This window comes from Suricata suricatta, chromosome 8 (genome assembly GCF_006229205.1).
Source record: "Suricata suricatta isolate VVHF042 chromosome 8, meerkat_22Aug2017_6uvM2_HiC, whole genome shotgun sequence".
Classification (NCBI taxonomy): Eukaryota; Metazoa; Chordata; class Mammalia; order Carnivora; family Herpestidae; genus Suricata; species Suricata suricatta.
This window is the reverse complement of record NC_043707.1, coordinates 101,493,243-101,514,129: the sequence shown is the minus strand read 5'-3', so window position 1 is coordinate 101,514,129 and position 20,887 is coordinate 101,493,243. Positions and strand designations below refer to the sequence as shown.

At 33.5% G+C, this 20,887-nt stretch overlaps 1 protein-coding gene across 2 annotated transcripts in view; it reads right to left on the bottom strand.

Moving 5' to 3' along the window:
- Positions 1-20,887, bottom strand: part of NRDC (nardilysin convertase) — a 97,112-nt gene that overhangs the window by 18,521 nt on the left and 57,704 nt on the right. For both annotated transcript variants that reach the window (XM_029947249.1, XM_029947250.1), the window contains 10 exons: positions 18,346-18,441; positions 17,025-17,147; positions 15,143-15,200; positions 13,191-13,264; positions 11,683-11,752; positions 8,697-8,774; positions 7,278-7,398; positions 7,144-7,202; positions 6,798-6,852; positions 1,849-1,953 (listed from right to left, as the gene is read on the bottom strand). In XM_029947249.1, coding sequence (XP_029803109.1) covers positions 1,849-1,953; positions 6,798-6,852; positions 7,144-7,202; positions 7,278-7,398; positions 8,697-8,774; positions 11,683-11,752; positions 13,191-13,264; positions 15,143-15,200; positions 17,025-17,147; positions 18,346-18,441 — 839 coding nt within the window. The remainder of the gene's footprint in view (positions 1-1,848; positions 1,954-6,797; positions 6,853-7,143; positions 7,203-7,277; positions 7,399-8,696; positions 8,775-11,682; positions 11,753-13,190; positions 13,265-15,142; positions 15,201-17,024; positions 17,148-18,345; positions 18,442-20,887) is intronic.

Sequence of the window (20,887 nt, the reverse complement as noted above, 5' to 3'; positions counted from 1 at the left end):
TCTACACATCTAGAAGTGGCAAAAGTAGAGTTCTAAACAAGTTCATGATTCCAGAGACTACGCTCTTACCCCCTAGGTATTATACTACCTTTATCCCCAAGAATCAGTAGAATGATCCCATTGCAGGGCCTCCTTCAATAATCCTTCAGGTATGACAGGAACAAACATAAGATTTTGTGGGTAAGGTTTGAAACTCTAGCATTTAAACACCATTTCTTTGAGAAAAACAACAAATGGAGGTTCACAATAAACTACCTGGACCCCTGGACACAATCTTTCTAGGAGATAACAAGAATATATATCACTCCTTCTTCCTTTACCTTTCTGTTATCTTTAAAATTAGTGGTTTTGTCAGGGACAGAAATTACATGCTGGGGTTTTTTTCCCCCTAGGAAGTGTTTCTTGGGTTTTTCCCTTATTCTTTTCTTTACTTTTTTTTTTCTCTCTTCTTTTTTTGGTGGTGGTGGTGGTGATGTTTAAATGAGGTTGCTTTTACAACACCAAAGACTTAATCATCCATTTCCTACATAAAAGGTAGCTACTTTTTTGCATGGACCTCAAGCATATTGTCCTATAGAGGTGGAATTTAAGGAAAGGTATTAAGCAGGCTGTGTTGTAGCTTATGAACAAGTAATAAATTGTATCATTTATCTTGAATGTATCATAGATAAGCTGCTATATAACGACTGCCACTTCAGATAGCTGTGAAATTAGGTGACTAACTAGTCGTTATTTAACCTTCTAATTGCTGTATAAGTCTAATTACATGAAATAGAAGTTGGGGTTTTGATTTTTTACTTTGCTTTTCTGTTTGGAGTGTCATTGTAACTACTGTATTGTAAATGATGGAAAATAACTGCATATGTTAAAAAAATTAATTGTTATATTAAAAAAATAAAAATAAAAGCCCTAGTATATAAAAAAAAGACATAAAAAATAAATTAAATAAAATAAAATTAGTGGTTTTGGAATACCCTAATCAAGATTTCTCAACCTCAGCATTATTAACATCTTGAGCCAAACAATACTTTATTGTGGAGTGCTGACATGTCTGCAGACATTGATAAACTTCCCCTGGGGGCAAAATCACCCAACTGAGAACTGCTATCCCATATGGAGTAAAATGACTTATTACCGATGAGTCAAGGAGGAAAGACCGACACCAACTATTTATTTGTATGTAATAATTATCTGTAAGTCACATGTTTCAAATTCAGGGACTCCTATATTTCTTTTTTTTTTTTTAACGTTTATTTACTTTGAGAGAGAGAGCAAATGGGGTAGAGGGGCAGAGAGAGAAGGAGAGAGAATCCAAAGCAGATTCAATGTTGTCAGCATGAAGCCAGATGTGGGGCTTGATCTCACTAACTGTGAGATCATGACTTGAGCCAAAATCAAGAGTCAGCTGCTTAAGTGACTGAGCCACCCAGGTGCCCCAGGGAATCTTGTATTTCTCAGAAACATTTTCAAAATGGTTAAAATTTAATTGCCCAGAGTCTCTAACTGAATTAAAAGGTAAGCAAAACAACTCTGTAGGTAAGCTTAACTAAAGCACATAATTCTTAGTAATCATTTTAACTGTTTTTGTAGATGTTTCAACTCTAGAAAAACAGTGAGAAAAATAGTACCTAAGAAAGAGACTTGATCTTCTCCTATTAAAATATAATCATACACAACAATCATGAAATATTGCCAAAAAAAACTGATATTTCTTCCATTTAACTAAACAAAAAAATCTAACATATTTAACCAAGTTTTCTACATTCCCACAGTTCTTAAGTCATATATCTGCACTTTCTTCCCCTTCTCTCTGTCTAAAAGTAACTCTCAGAAATAAAACTTCCTTACTTCTGGCTTGTATTCAAAAAGAAGCTGATCTCCAGTGAGAAAGTCCTGTAATGGGTAGAGCTGCATGTTTTCACACATATTTTCAACATACTCAACTGGATCTGTCTGTAAAGAGATAGAAATATTTTCACACCAGAAACTTCCATTATCCTTAATTTACCACAAAATATATTTTTCCCTTTAACAATTAAACCAAAAGCTTCTGAACAGAAATAACCACATACTATTTTAGCTTAAGAATGTGATGCTCACGTGAGCCCCACATTGGGCATAGATATTACATTTAAAAAAAAAAGGAATTTGATGCTCAGAATTCTAAGAAAATTTAGCCAGAATTACTATCTTGAGGAGTTTAACCTGACACCTATCCTCCAACACACAAGGCTCTAATCATGTCACGGCCTCTTTGTGAAAATAATTACAACATTGAGCCGTAAATGCTTATTGGCATGTCAAGTGCCCCATATGACTGATGACTCCTCTTCATCATTTTATCACTACAGCACTAATGCCTGAAAACTATCTGTAAACATGAATCAGATCAACATAGAAATCAAAGTATGTCGTTAAAGTCTTGATAAAAAATTATACTAATCAGTAAACTACCTCATTTAAAACTGAGTGACCACAAGTTCTCTAACCTATGAAATGGAAATACTTTTTCAGAGGAAAGAATAAACTCAAGTATTTACTGAGCACCCAGAGGCACAGAATCTTAAAGTTGACAAGTCCTTCAGATACCAAGTGGTTCCATTCCCAAATTTTATGAGGAAATACACCCACTGATTAGACGATTTGCCTAAAGTCACATATCAAGTGTCTGGCAGAGTACACACTAGAACTCAGGACTCCTAATGTAGCAGCAAACACGCTTTCTAAAATACCACACTATCCAGACCTTTATTAGACAGAATGGGTTGTTCTCTCATCTAATGGAAGACACAGGAGAAGTGAAAGTTACTGCCTTTTTGGAGAAGAAATAAGACATGCATACATCAAACTAGAGACCATAGGTATATGTTATTTACTATATTATCACATAAAAATAGAATAAGAAAAAAGTAAGGAAACATTGTTAGGTTTTGTTTTGGTTTTTTTGCTCCACTTCAGGAAATATTCCTCAATCACCAAGTTGACTAGTTACTAAGGTGCTACTATTATTTTAAATGATTTCTCTCCCATTCCTCTAGTTATTCTCACTAGCCACTTACTTATAAAGTGAGTAAGTGGATCAGTATGCAACAAAATTGAATGATTTAAAATACTTCCAATAAGAAAACACTAAGGACCCTGGCTAAAAGCAAATATACAGTACCAAGGCAATGGAGCAGGTATTAAGAAAAACACTTAAATGCTATCCTCTAATTTGTTTAAAGATACAATTCACATACCATAAAATTCATACTTTTAAAGTGCACCTTAAAAATGAAGTAAAATTTAAAATAAAGTGTACAATTCGGTGGTTTTTAGTATATTTATAAAACTGTACAACCATCACCACTATCTAGTTCAAGAATATTTTCATCACCCCAAAAGGAAACTCCCATAACCACTAACCAGTCACTCCCTGCAACCCACTCCCCCTAGCCACTGGCAACCATCAATCTGTGTTCTATCTCCATGAGTTTACCTATCATTTGATATAAATTTCATATAAATGGAATCATATTAATATGCAACCTGCAGTGACTGGCTTCTTTCATATAGCGTGTTTTCAAGGTTCATCCATGTTGTAGCATGAATCAGTACCTCATTCCTTCTCATGGGTGAATAATATTCCACAGTATGCATATTCTCCATTTTGTTTAACCATTCTTTTGTTGATGGGCATTTGGGTGTTTCCACATTGGGGCTATAATGAATACGGCTACTATTAACACTTGTGTGCAAGTATTTGTGTGGACACGTTTTTAATTCTCTTTGGTGTACAGCTGTACCATTTTACAAAATCCAGCAATACATGAGGGTTCTAATGTCTCTACTTCTTCTCCAACCCTTGGTATTGTCTGTCTTCTTTTTTATCTACTTCTTACTGTCTTCCATTATTGTTACATTATTTCTGTTTTTCTGCCTACAGAAAAGAACTTAAGCAGCTTTTTCTAGTTCAAATTATTGATTTATAAGATATATCAAGTCCAAGTTCCTATGGAAAATAGTTCTTTTAATTTCTTAATTAAAAAAGACTGATTTGAATAGTTTGGAAAGGGCATTCATTCCTATTTGCCTTTATTGATGAAGACCAGACAAAGTCTAAAGAAAAGGCATTCCAACTTTGTTAAAAAAATAAAAAATTATAAACCCCCAAATAAGCTCAGCCACTTGAATTAATTTAGCAGTTCACACAGAGATATAAACCTTTCTGATTTGTTCTCACTTTGCACTGATCAGGTTTTAAATTAAGATGTCTTGGGCACATGTTTTAAAATCAAGACAAGTATTCATGAATATTTTTAAAGGTTAAAAGAAATGTGGAGCTACAGAATGGAGATGTCAGTAAAAAGAAATGTTTTGCTAAGAAGAAACTGGAGGGACAGAACAAAAGTGTCACTCACTTAACCAATGCTAAAAAGCTGCTCCTCAAAAAAGGAATCTGGGTATCACATATGGTTGTAGCCCACAATTCTTGATCCCAGTCCTTCCCTGCCTAGTTCTGACCCACCTGTTGCCACCACAGCTGATAAGGACACTGAACAAAATTACTCCTGGTGAGGTAGAAGGCAGGACTTGTGGAGTTCGAGGCTTATCAATCCACTTATAGGGAAGAGTGTTTATCTCTAATGGCCAAAAGATGTGTCATAGCAGCCTTTCTGATTTCATAGAGTTAAGATTTTCTTTTTGGTTTGTTGTTTCTTAAGTTTTAGGTTTTGTTTTGTTTTTGAGAGAGTGTGCACGCATGTGTGCAAGAGCCAAGTAGAAGAGGAGGCTAGAAAAAAGCATAAGCATGCTCCACACCAGGCGTGGAGCCCAACTTGGGGCTCAATCTCATGATCATGAGATCATGACCTGAACCAAAATCAAGAGTCAGACACAATACTGACTGAGCCACCCAGGCTCCCCTAAAATAAGATTATTTTGATTTCAGTGATTTAGATGCACAGAGCAGGTTACACAGGAATCAAGAGCAACTGAAGGCTTATAGTTTTTGTGACCTTGTCCTCATATACCTAAAACTTCTTTACTTATAGTAAATATTCAGGGAACTGTCTCTGGTGATAATCCAAAAAGGCAGCTTCAAGATGTTCTATAAAGCAGTTTTAAATCAGGACCTTTTAATCCAGGGTCCACAGACATCTCCACAAGATATAACAATGGACAAATTCAGGGGCATGTATGTGCACGAATTTGGGAAGAAGTTACATATTTATTTTCAATAACCTCTAAATTAGCATTCAAAATTTTTTTTAATGTTTATTAATGAGACAGAGAGAAACAGAGCATGAGGAGGGGAGGAGCAGAGAGAGAGGGAGACACAGAATCCGAAGTAAGTTCCAGGCTGTGAGTTGTCAGCACAGAGCCTGATGTGAGGCTCGAACTCATGAACCGTGACATCATGACCTGAGCGGAAGTCGGACACTTAACCGACTGAGCCACTCAGGCGCCCCTAAATTAGCATTTTTATTCTACTATGAATATCGGCAACAGACCACAGTTGTACCTGCAGCGTCGATGACTAACCAACAAAAGAATCACAATATAGTTGTTGCAAGTATCTCACACTGCTACTTAAAACTGAAATAATTGTTAGACCTACTGCTAGACCTTGTTATTTAACATGTTAATAAAGAAACACGTTATTTTTTTTACCACTTTAAGTACTTTACTTCAACAGTGGTTTGTAACCTGCTGTATTTTATTTTATGCACTTAAATACACTATTTTATGGATGGTATAATATTTAACAATATTATTTCAATGTGATTTCCCAACTGTGACAGTATTAGAGTGAGGTTATGCAAGATAATACATTTGTATAGCACATATATGTTAAAATTCAAAAAAAAAAAAACCTTTAGAGGTAAAATACACTATGGTATCTGTAATTAAATCTCAAATGTTTGGGGGGGAAAAAAGATATACTTACACACATACATATATTAAGTAAAGAGAGAGAGAGAGGAAAAGAATACACAGAAAACTACTAACAACTGGTGAACCTAGATGAGAGATAAACCAGTGATCAAGGACAATTTTTCTGAGAGATTAAAAAGTTGAAGGGATGAAATATTATTCTGAGGCGGGGTCCACAGGCTTCAACAGATTTCCAAAAGGACCCAATACACAAAAAGGGTTTTAGAGAAACCCTGCTTTAAACTCCTTACCTTTCAGCCTTTTATACCTTCCTTTCAAATACCCTACGCTACAGATACATAAGAGCATTTACTTTTTCACAATATCCCAGAGTTCCTTACTTATGTTTTTCTTATTGCTTACAGTGTATCCAAACTTTATTCATTTTTTAATGCTGAACTCAATTCAAATTTACCATATCCATGGAGCCTTCCCTGATTCTATTCCAATCAAAGCAAATGCTTTCCTTGCCCTGAAATCCTAAATCATACCATTTCTAATAGTACATATGGTAATTACTACAAATTATCCTATAGAATTTCCTCATGTCTTAATATTAGAATTCCCCAAATATCAAGTACCATACCAAGCTCTTATGAATGTTTATCAAAAGGATACACAGATAGATGAGTACACAGATAAAATGATTGTCACACAACATGATCTATGTCAATCTGCCTAAACATCTCACTGTTACACAATACACGTAACTCAGAAACACAAAAGTTACTTTTCAGATAACCTCACGGGCATCTCGGGACTCACATGACAGAGAGTGGCAGAATTAAAACTCCAGTGACACTTCCAAAAAGAGGAATAATGTCCACACCAGTTTCAACTTGGTCACAGAAAATATTCAAAAAGAATTTGACTTGCAGTACCTGTTCTTGGTAATGAAATTCATTATCCTCAATTTTCTGAATCTCTTCAAAAATTCTGTGAAAGAAGAAAATTATAAGCAGAAGATATATTTAACATTTCTCATTAGTATACTCAGCAAGAAAAGAGAAAAAACAGACTGGCCACGTAAACATAAAGCCTTAATGTTTCGTGTTCTCATGTAATATTCACATGTAGAAGAATCAGGATATGGAGCCAGTGAAGGAACTTCAGCAAGAAATGCCTAAAAAACTATCAAGGTAGACCTAAAACGTGTCTATTTGTCAGTTTGAATGCTAAAACATACTAGGACTGATTCCTAGCCTAATTCTAGGATCTACACATTACCTTTTTTCTGGGCCTAGCTTCTGTAGCATTTTCAAATACTGGAAGACAGTATGAGCAACCTGAAAACAAAACATCTGATTATGCTTTTGCATAAAGTAATATACATATTTTTAAATTCCATTTTAATTATTTACCTCATAGAAATGTTCATAACCCTCATCAGTCAATGTAATAGAAATGCTGAACACTGAGTAAGTAGAATTTTGCTCAAATCCTGTCTCACCATTTCCACCAAATAGTGCAAGAGCCCAGCACCTATTGTTAGGAAAAAAATGAATCCAATCAATATCTTGGGATTGATAGCCTACAAATACTTCAAATTAACAAAATAGGTAGGCTTTCTATATTAAATTTGGGAAGCTCAGACTTTGAGGTAAATTTACTTTCCAAACATAAGTTTAGAAGTACAAATATTAAAGTACAAGGAATCCCAAACAATTGCACTGCATGCACGAATCACTAGAAGGAAATAATAGCCATATTTATTTGTTTAATGGAAACACAAATACATATTACAACATAGTAAAACGGTTTTATGAAAACATAGTTATTTCTGTTGAAGAGAACAGTAGAAAATATTAAATTTACGGTTGCTGGGAGGCATTTCATTCATCCCTTTTGAACCAGTCTCCCAGAAGCAGCCTAAACACTTCAAATACATGTCTCCTTAGGAAGTCAAGTGAGCTCTTTGAGACTATCACCTAACCTCTACAGGGGGTCTAAGAAACAATGAGTCTGTATCATCTTTTCCTGACTAGAATAATACTGAAAACCTAAAACAAGAAAGGAGGAAGCCACAAAGAATATGAATTTCTTAAAAAAGTTCAGTAAGGTAGAGAGATTGAGCATATCTCAAAGCATTTTGCATTTATTTAAGTCATATATGCCACTAATATCATTATTCCTTTGTAATAACCCGGCCTTTTAGCTTTCTTTGAATGTTCTGGTCCTATCAGTACTTTAAAGTACTTATTTATATTTCTCACTTCCCTTTCCATTCTTGAATTATTGTATAGAAAAATCAAGGAAGTACTTTAATTATTGGTCCTGATTAAAGCTAGATTTCTATGATTTGGCTAGGCAGCTTAAACAAGTGCTTAAATTTATTAGGAAACATTCTGCTAACACAGCCACACAGAATGTTTACAGCCTCACTATTGGCTATGCTTTCTCTGCCCAATGTAGTTTTAAGTAAGTCCACCTTTTGGGTTGGGATAGCTGGAGATCCATAGCATCTGAATAATCGATTTCTTTACTACTCAAATCTAAATTCTTGATTAGAGCTAACCTTTTATGTAACTTTGGAATCTATTTGTTTTTGATTTTTTAAATTTTGTGTACTACTTCCAACAAGGGCTAAAAGGTAGCTCCCAAGGAGATAAACAAATATAATAGGGCTATTAACATAATCTAGCTATTAAGTGACTATAATTAAGCATTAGATTTGATTCCAGGTTTTCTGACAAATAAAGCAAAAGGAATGGGTTATAGAATGTTTGCTGTCGATTATTTTTCAGAGACTACTACACTAAAAATACTTATTAAATACTTGCTTTTTTCTAAGGTAAGAAAGAATGCTGCCTTTGCCTTCATGTCCAACCAGCCAAGAGATATAGTGAAGTGGCTTCACCCTTTGAAAAAAAATGTTAAGGTCAGAAATAAAAATAATTAAGGTATAAACAACACTAGGAAATCTTACTTCAAAGATTATGATATTTAAGAATAGGATTATAAACTTATTACATAAATTCCACCACACATGAAATTATTAATTTGATAATAGCGAGCTAAAAACAGAAAACATGGTAAAATCTAACTTCTTTATTTGAAATCACTGATGAGTATAATCATTCCAAAATTAAGACTACTATACTTTTTTTCTCTTGGACATCAAACTTTTCATGCTAAAAATCTTTCATTTTTGTTTCACCCAAAATGGAAACTACATTCTTTATCATTTTAGAACCTAATACAGATAATGAATCACTCAGTATCTGGAAAAGCTTCAGAAGTGGATCGGGCTCTGTGGTAAAAATAAATGTGTTGCTTTATGAGTCAGATAATTTAGCTTATAGTTTTAGTTTTTCCTTTAGAGACTTAACCTCATTGTATTTTTCTTTTCCCCTTCACTTGTCCAACCACATACTTATGGAGTGGTCATGACAATGTAATGTAACAGCTGTAAAACAGCTGTAACAGCTATATTATAGAACAACATACTTTAAAATCTGAGTAGTTGTATATACTTATTTAAATTGTCTTTTCCCACTGGCTTCTACTATAATTCCAGAAATGTATTCCTACCAAAACAAAACTACATAGAAAAATAAAGTTAGAAAATCTAAGCATCCTTAAATTTTAAAATTAGTTTACAGAATTATATTCAGTAAACTCTTAAAAACCAAGATATAATATTATGATCTCAACTTACATTAAGTAATCCTCAAACCCCATGTAACATTGTTTAAAATATGAATTTAAATTACATCTGTCCTAAGACTGATTTATAGGAAGTACATTAGTTAAAGAATGAACCCAGTAGATTAAACAACATCTCCATCAGAACTAATGGTTTTGTATTTGGTAACTCTGTAGGGATAAAATTTGCTTTTTGTAAAAAACAAAATGAGTCCCCCAAAAGGCTAATTCACATAATTAGAGATTTGAAAGGGTTCACGATGAAGGGCACGTTAAAACAAATAGTCTGTAAAAAATAATAACTGTATGGAACCATACAGAAATTTTAACATGCTTTGGAAAACAATCACGAATGACTTTTTTCTACTTTTCAGTGATTTTCAGGATTTCTACAATGAATCTACCTTAGTAATCAACCAGAGGATAAATAAGCCTTTGTTAATTAAAAACTAAGCATTGCCCCCAAAAAAGGAGGAACAGTATATACAGTATAATTTCATTTTCATACAAAAAGGGATGTTTCGTATTCATTGTTTTACCATCTGAAGGACATACAAGAAACTATAAATGTTGGGCCTATCCTTCAGGAAACAAAAGAAATGGGGAAGCACAGTTTTACTTTTCACTAAATACTCTTTCCTATTTTAAAATTGTATAAGCATGCATTATTTTTATAGTAAAAACTTAAATAGAATAAACTTTTAAAATGCATATAATAGGGACGTGTAGGTGGCTCAGCCGGTTAGTTGTCCAACTGCTGATTTTGGCTCAGGTCATGTTCTTGCGTCTCATGGGATCTCATGTCAGAATCCCCTATTTGGGATTCTCTCCCTCCCTCTCTCTCTGTCCCCCCCCCGCCCCCCCCACTCACGTGTATGCGTTCTCTTCCTCTCTTTCTCTCTCTCCCTCTCTCTCTCTCTCTCACAAAATTAAGTAAATAAATGTGCAGATAAGAATTTTAACACTTTTGAGAACACTCTACCATAAATACATAATCAATGTACACTACTTTTTCTTATATTATCCTTGTACCAGAAGCAAGTAGACAATATACATGTTCTCTGCTTTCTCACTACAGACATACCATTCTTGATGGAATGTTTGAATATCCTATCATATTTGTGAGGGGAAAAACATTTTTACTGAACTTAAGCAACAGTGCTTCAGCTTCTGTGTTTATTCTTACGCTTTAGTTTTGTTGGTAATGGTTTAAAAAAATAAGGTAAACTTTTATCAGTTCATTAGCATTTGTTTTTAATCAGGAAAGTATTTGTAGGCACTGACTGATCTTGATCTTTACTTGTTTTTAATTTTTTTTTAATGTTTTTTATTTATTTTTGATAGAGAGAGAGAGACAGAGCATGAGAGGGGGAGGGGCAGAGAGAGAAGGAGACACAGAACCAGAAGCAGGCTCCAGGCTCTGAGCTAGCTGTCAGCACAGAACCCAATGCTGGGCTCAAACCCACGAACATGAGATCTGCCCTGAGCCAAAGTCAGAGGCTTAACAGAATGAGCCACCCAGGCGCCCCTGATCTTGATCTTTAAAGAACTTCTTAGCCCATGCTATATTGCTCAGTTGAAATGTTTTCCTAATCTGAATAAATCTTCCCTAACTCATTACCACCTCAAAGACGTAGGTCTTTGAGATCTGGACTACAGTCATACTCTAGGCTCAAAATGATTTATTTAACTTTACTTTTAACAAGATCAAACGAGGGGCATCTACGTGGCTCAGTCATTTAAGCATCTGTGTCTCCCTGTCTCTCTCTCTCAAAAATAAAATAAAACATTTTAAAAAATCAAACTAAATGATCACCACTGACAAATTACAAGCTAGTATATTTTTGTACTCAAAGTACTAAGGAAAATAATTTAAAAGGTTAGCATTCACACAAAGATACTTAATTTCAAAGACCCAGAAAAGGTAACTAGCTATAAGAAAACTCTAGTTTTTATACCCAGGAAGACATTAAAATATATAGCGTGACTTGAAAACTCTAGGAGTAGTGAGGTCCCATTTTATAACATTACAGAACTCTCAAATTTAAACCATTTAGTATTCTTTAAAAATATGACTCTAATTCAGCATGCAATGGACTATATTTGCCCTTAAACTCTTACCTGTAATGTTGCTGTTGAGGGGGAAGTGCCCATGTGATGGTCAGAGCATGAATTTTCCTGATTGGAACAACTAAATAAAAATATTTTTCAGAAAAACAGATATAAGTGTCTCTCCATAATTTTTATTATGCCAAATGATTTTTTATTGCAATATATTTCATCCTCCAATAAACAGGGGAAGGTTAAATACAATGCAATTATTAGTTCAAGTTGCCAATTTTCCGATTTGACTAAAGCAATTTTAATAAATTTGATTTCAATTTGGTTTCACAGGTGACGAAAACACAGATGAAAAAACTATGAAATGTGAAATGATCCTAAGGATGGATCCCTTCTTGCAAGAAAAGATACAGGAGTAGGAATCAGGAGACTCACGGTTAAAATCTATTCCTACATCTATCTTGCTATATGTGTTTATATGACCTTGAGAAAAATCCTTTGTATTTAAATCTTTCTGTATCTGTTTTCTTATCGTATGGTAAAGGAGTTAGGCTAAAGTAGCTCTAAGATTCTTCCCAGTGCTATTACTCTATGATTCTATGAAGAAAAAATATAAAGCCAGAAAGAATACAACTGAAAATAAGTTGTCTCTGGGAAGAGTCCCCTTAGATGAATGGAGCAGAAGGCAATAAAGGGTGTGACAAAAAAGTCATTGATCAAAGAAAGGGAAGAGGAGGGAGACTGTCAATGGGGTGAAGGAGGAAGTGGAGGGAATACCTAAGCAATCAGGAAAAAAATTTATTTTAAATCTGCCATGTTAAAAAGAGCAAAGAAAGAGAAAAGGTGAATTAAGAATATTTCTGCAATATTTACTATGGCCAAATTGTTAAGCAAATTATAGCATAGCTCATTGGTAAATTATTACAAATATAATATTAAATAAATTATAAATATTATTATAAATAATAAATAAAATAAAATTATAAATAAATATTAAATATTACCAATATAATAATAAAAAGAGAAAGTGTACATATTTTATCATCTCAAGTATGTTAAAATATACCTATAGAAACTGTCAAAAGGAAAGTTGCTAAAATGAGTTCTCTAGATGGTAAAGTTTAAGGGTGATATCCCCCCTATTTCTTTACACTTCATTTTTATTTTTCTTCACTTAACAAAAATTGTGTTTATAATTATATAAAAGGAAATAATTTCCAAAGAGTTTTCCATCCTCTATTTTTCTCTTTTTAAAGGTAATAAATAGTAGAGCAAAGATAAAATGAATTAGGAAAGAAACAAAAACCAAAGAACAAAAAGGAACAAGGAGAAAACAGGAACAAAGCATGAAATAGACTTAAGTAGCAGCAGGGGAGCAGACCAATCTACTACCTGATACTGGCCTGCTATCTGTCGCTAATTGGATTTCCTCTGTCCTTCTACTTCCTTTCCAACCCAGCTGTACTTTCTGTTGTATTATCATTTTCAAAGAAAATTGGCAGCCTCAATTATACTTTAGAGAATGTGCTAAAGTTATTTCAAACAGTTTAAACCTTCGGTTCACAAACCTCTATAAAGTTTGTTAAATGCTGGTGTGTCAAATGGATCCGTTAAATGGCCAAAGTTTGGTTTGGGTAACCCACTGAAAATAAAACACATACATTAAAATTTAATTGGCAAAAGCCTTTATAAGCAGTATCTTTAGGGATGCCTAACTGATCGGTATTTATAATCTATTCTATATAGTCCTGACAGAAAAGCATTCTAGGCATAAGCAAAAAATGGCAACAAAGCCACAAAATCCTGAACTGATGTTCTAGTAACTCAAATACCTTTGAAATTCATGGGAGACAGAAAACAATTGAAGGGGTCTCCCTTCCCAATATTTACTGCGTCTGTCAGCCCCATTCAACTTCGGTTCTTCTCCTATATAAAGCTACTTCAGAAAGAAAACATATAGAGATATTTTTTAATTCAAAAACATATATAAAATAATTATTAGGTATGAAGTACTGTATTAGGCACTGTGGTATTTAAGACATGTCCTTTCCTTCTAGAGGCTTCTCATGTGGTTGAAGATACTTTTTTTTCTAAAACGTCAATATGAATAATTAATAATTACCTGAAAGATTGTTTATAAACAAAGTTATTAGTGAAAACTATTTTAAGAGAATTTCTAAAAATGCTTATCAGGGATTGACAGGACCTACTGAAGCTCTCCAGTCAATATACCTTTGATTTTACTGGTAAAGTTTCACAGTAAAACATATTTCAATCTGCCATTTTAACATTTCCATAGTTCATACTCATTTCTTATCAAATCAACCAAAAACAAAACAACTGCACAACTGTGGCATAGCTTTCATTATCTTTCCATACATAAAAAGTACTGCTAATTATCAATGGAAATTTACATAAAGCCAAGTTAATAATAACCAATCAGTTGTTATTACAAATTATTCTAACATTTTCACAGCTAATTCTTCTTCCATAAATTTAAAGTATGCCCTGGAATGAAGAAGTAGAAAAAAATTCTGGCTTACTTACCTGATGCAAGAAAAAAAAATGTTCATTTACAGTATTAAAATACAAAATACTAGGAGTAGAAAAAGGACTTAATTGCTTCAGAATTAAGTTTTTAACTCATTGTAACAAAAATGTAGCAAAAACTGTATTTTAAATATCTGTATTATTTTGATGAATTTGAAGTAAACAATTGGTAGCTTTTGGAACTGGAACTCTATATACAATTTCTAAAAAAAGATAATTTGGTTCAAGTATATGAAATAGACTTTTTAGCTAGTAAGGAAAGTCAATCATCACCTACAAGATTACTTCTTTTACGGAGGAAAGCATTCCAAGCTCGAAACAACAGACCTAAAAAACAAACCTTCAGGGGCGCCTGGGTAGATTAGTCACTTAAGGATCTGACTTCGGCTCAAGTCATATCTCACAGCTTGGGAGTCTGAGCTCTGAGTCAGGCTCTGTGTTGACAGCTCACAGCCTGGAGCCTCATTTGAATTCTGTCTCTCCCTCTCTCTCTGCCCCTCCCCTGCTCATGCTGTTGTCTCTATCTCAAAAATAAATAAACATTAAAAAAAAAAAGCCTGTCAGAACACAATTTGTTCTGAGGCAGGGTATACAAGTATGTATATACTCTGCCTCTCAATATAATATTTCCTTTCATAACAGTGTCAAACACTCTACATAGTAACAAAAAAACCTCTGAATAAAGGTAAACAAAGAGCCATAAATTCAGAATTACTGCTTACTCTAAGTTTGCAAGCTTATAAATTCTGAACTATAGACATTATGGAAACTTGGGCTCTCATCTTAGTTTTCCCACTCAAAAACTATGTGATCTTGCTAAATCACTTCAGGTCTTAATCACCTGTTTAAAAATTATAACACCCCTTCCCCAGCCAAAAAAATAAAAAATATAAAAGACCACCTCTGGGATTCATACAAAAGATGACTCTTTAATTCTAAAACATACAGTTTATGAAAATTAATGTCTTACTTGTTTGGTATCTGAGAGAAGATTTCAGTCACCCACTTTTCCAAAGTATCCAGTGTTTCTTTGGGGAGGGCAGGTAGGAAACAGGGAAATGCAATGTTATTGAAGGTAGAAATGCAATTAGATTTCTCACAGATCTTAGGTATAAAATAAAATGATACTTTAATTTAGGCATTATTTGCCACTCCTTAACCAGTAATGAGTAGCAACAACAACAAAAACAATATTTAAGAAAACCTTAAGACACATAAAATTTTATTAGACTACCGTATTTCTAGCTGGTAAAATCAGAAAATGTACAAAGTGTAAAAAAAGGGGGGGGGAGTTTTTGTTTATCACTAGGCTAGGGTGGAGAGTCAAGAGTAAAAATATCTCCATTCTCCTACTCCATTCTAAAACTCAATTCTTCTAGGAAAGTTTCTCCCAATTAATCCACACTATACTGATCTTTCTTTCTCAGCATTTCTTTAGTACTTTCAACATTCCATTTATTTTATATTAATTTATACCTCCTGAGATTTTAATCTGTAAGTCTTCTTCTTAGGTTTCATATATGATTTCTATCTTTGATTCTTATATGTATACAAAATTCTTCTGAAATTTCTAGTAAAGCAAATATCAGTGCAAAAAGATACCTTTTGTCTTTATCCCACTGACTCATTACTATTACCAAATAGTATTTGTACTTCCACCAGACACAAGTTTCACTAATTTTCAAGAGATGTAAAATAAGATACAGATTAGACTAATCAAGTTCTGAGTTTACTCTATACTATCTATAGAGATATTTAACTCTTAAATGTGTAATAATTGCTAAAGCTTAAGAAACAATTGGATTTAAATGAACAAGTTTCTCTTATCAAATATCTAGGGCTTATTTTAGAAATTTGCAACAAGCATTAATTTATTTGCTATTACAGAGAAAGAATGCAAAGGAAATAATATACAGTTAAAGAAAAATGCATGTTTGTAACACACTTGGCAACAGTAATTAAAACTGTAGATTACATATTGAATATAGAATTGCCTATTTTAACAAATGTTGTAAAAGGAATCTAGACACACATCTGCAATCTGAACAAAAGAATTTACCATTCTATAGCCATAGCTTTACATTCAAATCCAACTTTAGTGGACTAATTTTGACCCTAAATGCAAAAACGTTTTATATTTAAGTTTCATATTTAAGCTGCCAAATTAGCTCCAATTTCAATTTTGACAATGAGAAAACAAAATTTCATGAAAAGGAGAGTCATATCAGGGTGAGAAGATTACTTTTTCAAAATTAAATGTGCAAACTATAACATATGTCAAAAAGGAAGTTTGGCAACTTCCTGAAGTGTAAAGAAAACAAAAGCAAGCTACCATGATTTCTTTAATGATAAAAAGTTAACACAAGCTGCTAAAGATAATGATAAAAGGAAAAGAATAGAAATACGGAGCAGTATTTTACATTTAAGGTACTTTTGCTATTTATTACCATGATGGATTTCAATTAATCATGCCATTTTACTGGACCCTACAAAAAGAAGTAAAGACAGACACCTTGCCCTGGCAGAGTTTATGATTAACACAGAATAAATGCAAAACCAAGGATAACAGAGACAGCAACTAAATGTCACTTAAAAGACCAATTAGTACATCAGTAAACTCACAAGCCAGCCTAGAGATAAGACCTACAGCTATAAAAGAAACAAATATTTACCTGAGAATCAGATGATTTTGTGCTCATTAAGCTGTGTCACTTGCTATCTGACTTTTCTAAATCCTGACTTCCTTTAGGTCATATTAAGGTCAAGCACTAAAATAAGTAATAATGCCCTACAACACTGATCAAGGCAAACAAATTCTATAATTCTAAGGGTCATAACAGATAATATACTACCTTTGGACTGAACTACTAAAGTCATGTAATGAGCAGAATAGTAACGCATCCAGAATTCTCTCAATCTAGCGTGTGTATCAATATTATTCCTTTTTGGCTCATGTTTCAATGTCTCAGCATTTCCTGTAAAAAAAAAAATAAAAAAAGATGAAAAATATCACAGAACTACACTAAAATTAAAATTTTTAAATATGTTTACTTTGTCAAAAGCCTCTACACCAAAAATGCATGCTCTGCTATTGATACATAACTAATGAACCTGACTCAAGAATATAGAACCAATGTATAACAATAATACCAATACAGGACAAAATTTCACAAGAAACAATTCCTGAAGTATATTTCAACACATAAGAAATTAATCTCCAATTGGCAATACCTTAACAACAATAACTGCCTTCAGCTTCTTTTCTTAATCATTAGTCGAGTATTCAATTCAGGTTTTATCTCTGTATTACTTTAATAATATTCTACAATATCCTTAAAAATAAACCACATAAAGCAAGGATGTCATATAAATTGCATATAAATGTACAAGATATACAGGGAAGCAGAACATCCTCTAAACGAAGTACTATTTAGATCAACTCATCTCAGATTCTACTGTTGGTCAAAAGGGTTAATATAAGGCTAAACCTGAATTCTAACACTAAGAAAAAGCCATTACAAAAAGCATACCATTTAAACAGCTTACCAGTTAAGCAAAATTTGGTCACAGCTCAAAAACTATTAGAGAAATCACAGCTGAATGTCTGTTGATAAATGGAAATGCCAGAATGGGGTAGAGCATAGACTTTACAATCATATAAAAATAGAAGTTCAAATCTCATATCTAACACTGTGTGATTTAAGCAAATTAAATAACTTCCCTGAGCCTGTTTATCTTTAAATGGATATGATAACGGAACCCAGGATAACACCATTAAAATGATCAAATGAGGCAATTCATGTAGTGTTAGCAGAGTATCTGGTGCTCAAAACACATTCACAAAACATTAGGTGCTATTCTTGATATACCTAATGTCAGAGAACCAAATACATACATTCTCAACTGCTTTCTATTTGAGAAGCTGCCTACCTAGGTAGGCACCTAGCTACTCTGGTTTCACAATCTTCCATTCTTTATCAAATTTTTATATTCTCCATCTTTCCCAATTAGAAAATAGTAAATAATCTAATCCTGAAACCAAGATTGCCCTGCATATTAACTAAAATTTAAATTAAAAAAAAAAAAAACTTCTGAAAAAAAGAAGAAAAAGGAGGAGGAGGAGGAGGAGGTGGAGGAGGAAGAGGAATAAGATAAAAGTATAAAGCATCTTACCCCAAAAAAATTTCCCCATAGGATGTCCAGGTCTAGCAAGGCTTCCAAACAACATTTCCTTTCTGTTTGCATCAGAAGGTCTTGCAAGTTGATATTCTATCAGTTTTAAAGAAACATATTTAATAAAATAAATTCTGTATTTGCTTTATTATTAGAAACTCAAGAAATGAATTGCACAGGCTGAAAATAAGTTTAAAAAAATTAATTTTATGAATTTTATGTTTTAAGACTGAAGTGGAAAACTCAATGACCCAAGCCAGGCTCTATGATTTAACATATTCTGTATCTTTAGGCAGTCAATGCACCTTCCTAGAGGTTCTCCTTTATTTTCAAATGAAACAATAGTTAATAATCTGGAGGTTTCAATTCTAGAATGCTATATGCAAGGATTTACTGATAAAGTGCTTTAATAAGCTTTAATTGCTTTAATGCTAAAGCAAATGTCTTATTACCTGGAAACTCTGTCATAAGTACTGTTTAAATTTCCTCCAAAACCAGCTATGTCACTAGTAAAATATTAATTGTTCAGGACAATCACTTTGAAGTCAAAATCCAATTCTGCCATTTACAATGCTGTACAACCTAACCTCCCTGATTTTATTTCTGCATCTATAAAATGGAGTTACTGGTTCTTAGTTCTTAGACTTTTTATAAGGATTAAATAAGGCAAGAGATATTCCTTCAACAATTACTTACTGAACATCTTCTATGAGGCAGATACCACTTAATCAATTGCTAGAACCAGAAATGTGAAAAAAATGGACCCAGTCCTTGCCCTCAAAGAGTTTACATCCTAGTAAAGAATATAAACAATAAGTAAAACAACAAATAGATCCTATATATAACGTCAGTGGTAGGTGCTATAAGAAAAATAAATCTGTGTTAGAGAATGGAAAGAGACAACAGGATTGTCATAAAAGGCCTAAGGTGGTGACAAGCAAGCAAAATCCAAATAAAGTGAGAATGATGTTATAAGAAGTTTTGGGGAAGTTTTCCAGGTATGGAAATTATAAATTCAAAGGCTTTAAGACAAGAACTACCTTAATGAATTCAAAGGCAGCAAAGAGGCCAGCGGAGTGGTTTAATAATCACAAAAGCTTAGGATCAGTAGAAATAACAGTTTGCTATGGTTAAGTGCTAAAACACATAGAGTATTTTGAATATAAGGGCTGTCACTTAACCTAATTTTGTCTTATTTGTGTGTGAATTTATTTGGGGCAAGGGAGAGGTTCAGGAAGACTTTCCACAGAATGACTGAAGCTGAGAATTGAGGGACAAACTAGAGTCTTCTAGGGACTAGGAATGGAAGGAGAAATGGGGAGTGTGTAAAACATTCTAAAAAGAAAAAACTTAGTAGATTATGTGGTACCTCTAAAAACCAGATACAGTTTTTTGTTTTGTTTTTTAAATTGTTTTATGTTTGTTTATTATTGAGACAGAGAAACAGAATATGAGTAGGGGAGGCGCAGAGAGAGAGGGAGACACAGAATCTGAAATAGACTCTAGGTTCTGAGCTGTCAGCAGCTGTCAGCCTGATGTGGGGTTCGAACCCACAAACTGTGAGATCATGACTTGACCCAAAGTTGGGTGCTTGACTGACTGAGCCACCCAGATGGCCCCAGATACAGTTTTTGGAAAAAATTGGGGTAATGACTGATTCTGGAACTTTGAGTTAATTACTTCACCTCTGTCAGCCTCAGTTTCATTACATGTCAAATAAGGACAATGGGGAATAACAATCACAATAATGCACATAATATGTGCTCAAAATGTCAGCTTTTTTTTTTAATCTTTTTTTTTTAATTTATTTTTGAGAGACAGAGCAAGCAGAGGAGGGTCAGAGAGAGAGGGAGACGCAGAATTCGAAGCAGGCTCCAGGCTCTGAGCTGTCAGCACAGAGTCCGACGTGGGGCTCGAACCCACAAACTGTGAGATCATGACCTGAGCCGAAGCCGGACACTAAAGTGACTGAGCCACCCAGGCACCCCACAAAATGTCAGCTACACCCCTTTGCCAGAGCAGGACCAGCAAACACAGAAACAGAGACGCGCCTCCGCAGTCTACAATCAGGTATCAAAAATACCTGTAATTACTCTATTCAGACACAGCGGTATAATAAAGCTTGTATCCTTTCTATGAATATTTAAATATAAAAATTTTATATGAATAAAAATATTCATATAAAAATTTATATGAATTTTTAAATAAAAATATATTGAACATTAAATGTTCTTCCACAAAAAAAAAATGTCAGCTATTATCATTTATCATAGGAGTAATGGCAAGGCATTGCAGATGCTTAATAAGGAGAGTGACATCAGATTTAGACTTTAGTAAGTTCATTCTAGTAGTAAAAGTAGAGAATGGGTTGAAGAAGAGACAAGAAAACTGATTAGGGGCCATCACTGTTATATTTGCTTACAAGAGTAGAAAGAGGTGACAGTAGGGATAGGAAGAAATAAAAGTAAACATACTCAAAATACTTTAGTTATAAATCATAAAGTCTAAATCAACGAGACATATATATATATATATATATATA